We start from the raw sequence: 4,274 nt of genomic DNA, 5'->3' as shown, positions 1-4,274 counted from the left end.
GAGTTTTGGAAAGAGTTTTTCTCTTATTACGGAAATGCATGGCTTTTTGCATTGCTCTGCATACCTCTGTGTAATATGTACTTTTCATACTAATGAAATAACATTTAAGTCATTTATTATCTCTCCTCAGCCGTTTCTGATGTACACAACATCCAGTCTGCTTTATAGATCGATCGTTTACACCACCTGAAGCCAACATAAGTAAGATCACTTGTTTAAGGCAAGAAAGCAACTGTATGATACACAAGTTTATATATTTAATTTAATTTCCAGAGCAATGTGGTTGATTTTCTCCAGTGACTTAAAATAACCAAATTAATTATACAAGAGGTAGAAAAACTTTACACATGAATAGGTTACAGAGGTAAATTTCCTTAAAAGTCTTGAAATGTTCTGGATCAGACATTGATATGAACATGGATTCCCCATGACCCTGAAGTGAAGGAAATGAAATCTTTCTTTCACACATAATCCAAACTACAATGAATGACATTTTAGACAAAATGGATATATAATCAAAGCAATAGGTTTTCTTATTGACAAGTGAAAATCATCAAGCAAACACTGAGGTATTTTCAGCCATTCAGCGTTTGAGACAATGACGAGAGGGAATAGAGAGGTTGGACAGCAATATTGAAGGATGGATGGAGAATGGGGATCAAGTAAGAGGATAAAAATTTCAACCTCTGAGGGCCGAAGGGAAGCGGCAAACATCCTTTAGGAGTGCTTACACAAATCTTAGTTTGATGCTTACATATCAAATCAGGATTTTTATTTTTTTTTTTTTTTATTTTTTTTTTTTTTTTACAAAAAGCCTCCAGGTACGAAAGTGAATTAGAGAAATTTTTTTTTCTTTAATTCAGAACGTAAAGCAGTCTCTGATATTTTCTTTGACGGGAATAGAGGGCCAACACTTTAAATCATGACAGTCATTCCGTCATTAATGAGTGACTTTTAAAATTACGAGGTCTTTGCCTTGTTACTGGTCTTCGTATGAAGGGCATCTACATTTGAGAAAGTGCCCTCTCCTCGTAAGGATAGGCGTGTTTTCCGGAGGCTGGCAACAAAATCTGTAGGACCTGAACCTGACGTAGGCTGCCGGACACACGGTTCTGACATTCCATCTGAAATTGCGATAAATAAGTTAGATATTTAAATTTCCTGATAATACGAATGATAAATCTAATAGTAAGTCATTTGGGATAATGGTGGATTGATCGTCTTTGGTCAAGATCTCCATTCAGTAAGGGTTATGCATCTTATTTTTGACGTTTTTTTTTTATATTCAGATTTTAAACCAGGGAAACGTTTGCTATAAGTATATAAGCCTTCTGCATTTCTTTGAAAATTTATTTATTTATTTTCAGTCGCATTTATATTCAACAGTCTCCCCGATGATATTAGCTCTGTCGAAGCAATTAATACTCTGATGGCCTATCCGGTTTTTGCCTGTGCTAAACTTGTGCACACGCGCACCAGTAAATAATTAAATCAGAATTCCCACCTCCCATTTGGAAAGATTCTTTACCTACCTTGATCTGAAGCAACTTGAATATGAAACAACGTGAGTCAAATTATGCGGATGGTCTAGTTTCAGGTCATCGAAGCCTTTGGGGGTTTTCTCCAGTTTCGTGAAGAGACCCAGACACAAATCCTCGGAAATCATTGGAGGATCCCCTGCGTCTTGTAGGACCTCCTCGGGATCTTCTGCTGTGATGTTATCGAAGTCCTATTAAGGAAGACTCGAGTAAAAAGTGTTCAGGTTATTCAGTTTTATGTGTTAGTGAAGACTTTTCATAGTATATAAAGTCCTTTAATGAAGAAAGTCCACACAAGAGTTGAAATTATCAGACGCGTTAGCAATCAAACAAACGGGTTGAAATCAACTCGGTGAAAGTAAATATGGAACTAATCTTTGGCAAATGGTGGTCAATTGTGAGAAACACTGGTTAGGACTACCAATATATCACTGACTTTTATCTAATATGCTCGTGATATGCGTGCGATAAAGTTCCCACGCATGATTTTTTTTTTTTTTTTTTTTTTTTTTACTGCAGTGTGGATGTATCTAAATGATTAGAGGCGGATATCTACTTTCCCTCCTCTCCCATCCTTCCAGAAACTTCAGCAACCTACTTTCTATTATTCATATTCCAGACTGATGGGAAGTATTACAGACCGCAATTCACTGAAAGAGAGAGAGAGAGAGAGAGAGAGAGAGAGAGAGAGAGAGAGAGAGAGAGAGAGAGAGAGAGAGCTAAGTTTGTGCTACTTCGGGATGCGACGAAGACTTTTGCACATAATTTACCTGAACTAATTCACCAACAAGTTCCCACGTTGAATGTTCATCAGATTCCTCACGGCTTCCATCTTGCGGATGGCTAGTATGGGAGCTGGAAAAGTCACTGGAAAAGTCACTGGAAAAGTCACTGGTGTTGTCTGGCGAAGCCACCACGAACCCGATCACCATCAATGGGAGCAGCATCATCAAAGAGAAAGTCATCTGAAAATCAAAAGATCGACACTGGAATTTTAGTCATTCACGTTGGAGTCATGAAAATTCTCGATGTCACTCGTTCTTGCTTCGCCGTAAGGGGCTAAGGTCGTCAGTGTATCTCATGCGGGCCACTGTTGGCATTATTTGATGAGTGGCATATAAAACTGAGCCCAAAGGGAAATTGAGGGTGAAAAGATTTTAATTAAAGGTGTGATAGGAGGACGAGCTCCTAGTTGTGCTATAAAACAATTGTCAGGAAGGGATGAGAAAGAAAGACTGAAGAAAAACCATATGAATGGGGTATAGCCAAAGGAATGAAGAGGATTGTAGGTAGGGGTCGGAGGGACGTTGCAAAGAACCTTAGGTAATGCCCACAGTTCACCGCACGAGGTACACTGACGGCATTACCCCCTTTTGGGGTGTAGCCGTAGGCATCATTTAAGATTCTTTGCAGTGTCCAGTCGGCCCTGGATGCAAAGCCCTTTCATTCCTTTTATTGTACAGTGTATCATATTACTTTCCAACATCTAAATATTGTTTGACATTGCAACTGCGAGGTCTTCCTCGTGTTGCGCCTTTAAACCTTTATTGTATCAATAAGTACTGCATGATCTCACGTGTCCCAGCGTTTGGCATCTGGCGTAAATGTTATATTGCATCCCCTTCTTAATTTTGGTTTACCAGAATGATTGATCAAAAAATTAATTTGGCAAGCTAGCGGATAGATGTGGCAGGTTCATCAGACTGAACTTATCTTTTCAAATTACCGTTGTCGGAGTAGTCTTTGATAATTTTATCATAAACGAGACAGTATTGTTATTAACATGAACTTAGAACCCTTCAATCATTAGGACTTTTGCATCAAATTAGCACTGCCGCTAAACTTCTAAGTTTTCCTTGCTTTAAATTCAAACTTTTATGCAGTCTTTAATCACTGCATCTAACAACCAGAGGATATCTTGTAGCAATAGCTGAACTTAATTTTTACCTTAAACAATGTAGTGACAAACTTCCATCATTAAAGGAGACTTAATGAACAAGAAACTAAGATAATCCCAGTTGATGTAAGTTAGAGAATAGATACTTCAGTATTATACATTACGCGCTCGCACCAGTAATCGTAAATCATAATGTAGAGCCTTGCGCGCCCAGATGTACGTTAGTTTGCACACACAACAATGATTCAGGAATACCTGGTCGTTTTACCTTGAGAATTTTGTATTAGAATGATATTTTACGCAACTGTTAACTTTCGTTTTGACGATTACATTAAAGCCCGCGGAAAGAAGTGGAATTATGAGTTGAATAATCTTTTATGGATAATCCTAAGCTTTCAGAACTGACCATTACTACCACTCGAGTTCACTTCTTCATAAAATTGAAGCTTAACACAGTTCTAAATACTCAGTTTGCCATAAAGTATAATGTTTTAAAATATCAAGTCCAGTAAGGAGTTACTACCGTCAGTACATGCCATGTGATGCACTGTAGACATTGATAATTGTTGTTTTTAACTTGCTCCCGGCTTGTACCTGTACCTACAATCTTCTTTTCTTCAAGATTGCTCTCCAACCTAACTGAGTTGCTCTCCAACCTAACTGAGTCACTTATTCCACTGACTTAAAAACTGAAAAGTGCCCCAGTGTTTGGTCCTGACAGCCTAAAATTCATAAATAACTGATATAAAATGATAAGGGCTACCTCGACCTTACCCAGTACAGTCAAGTGAAATCTGATTCGTTGGTGCGGAAAATAATTGCACGCAGGTCTTGGAGTG

The 4,274-nt window shown here is 38.2% G+C and overlaps 1 protein-coding gene across 1 annotated transcript in view; it reads right to left on the bottom strand.

Annotated features, from left to right (window-relative positions):
• Window positions 1-237: 237 nt before the first annotated feature.
• The window catches only part of LOC135207699 (uncharacterized), a 4,878-nt gene continuing 841 nt past the window's right edge, over window positions 238-4,274 (bottom strand). Inside the window, exons 2-4 of the mRNA XM_064239530.1 lie at window positions 2,309-2,503; window positions 1,533-1,729; window positions 238-1,124 (exon numbers count right to left, since the gene is read on the bottom strand). Coding sequence (XP_064095600.1) covers window positions 980-1,124; window positions 1,533-1,729; window positions 2,309-2,503 — 537 coding nt within the window. The 3' untranslated portion in view covers window positions 238-979. The remainder of the gene's footprint in view (window positions 1,125-1,532; window positions 1,730-2,308; window positions 2,504-4,274) is intronic.

This window comes from Macrobrachium nipponense, chromosome 34 (genome assembly GCF_015104395.2).
Source record: "Macrobrachium nipponense isolate FS-2020 chromosome 34, ASM1510439v2, whole genome shotgun sequence".
Lineage (NCBI taxonomy): Eukaryota > Metazoa > Arthropoda > Malacostraca > Decapoda > Palaemonidae > Macrobrachium > Macrobrachium nipponense.
The sequence above is the reverse complement of the archived record's forward strand: the minus strand, read 5'-3'. Positions and strand labels throughout refer to the sequence as shown.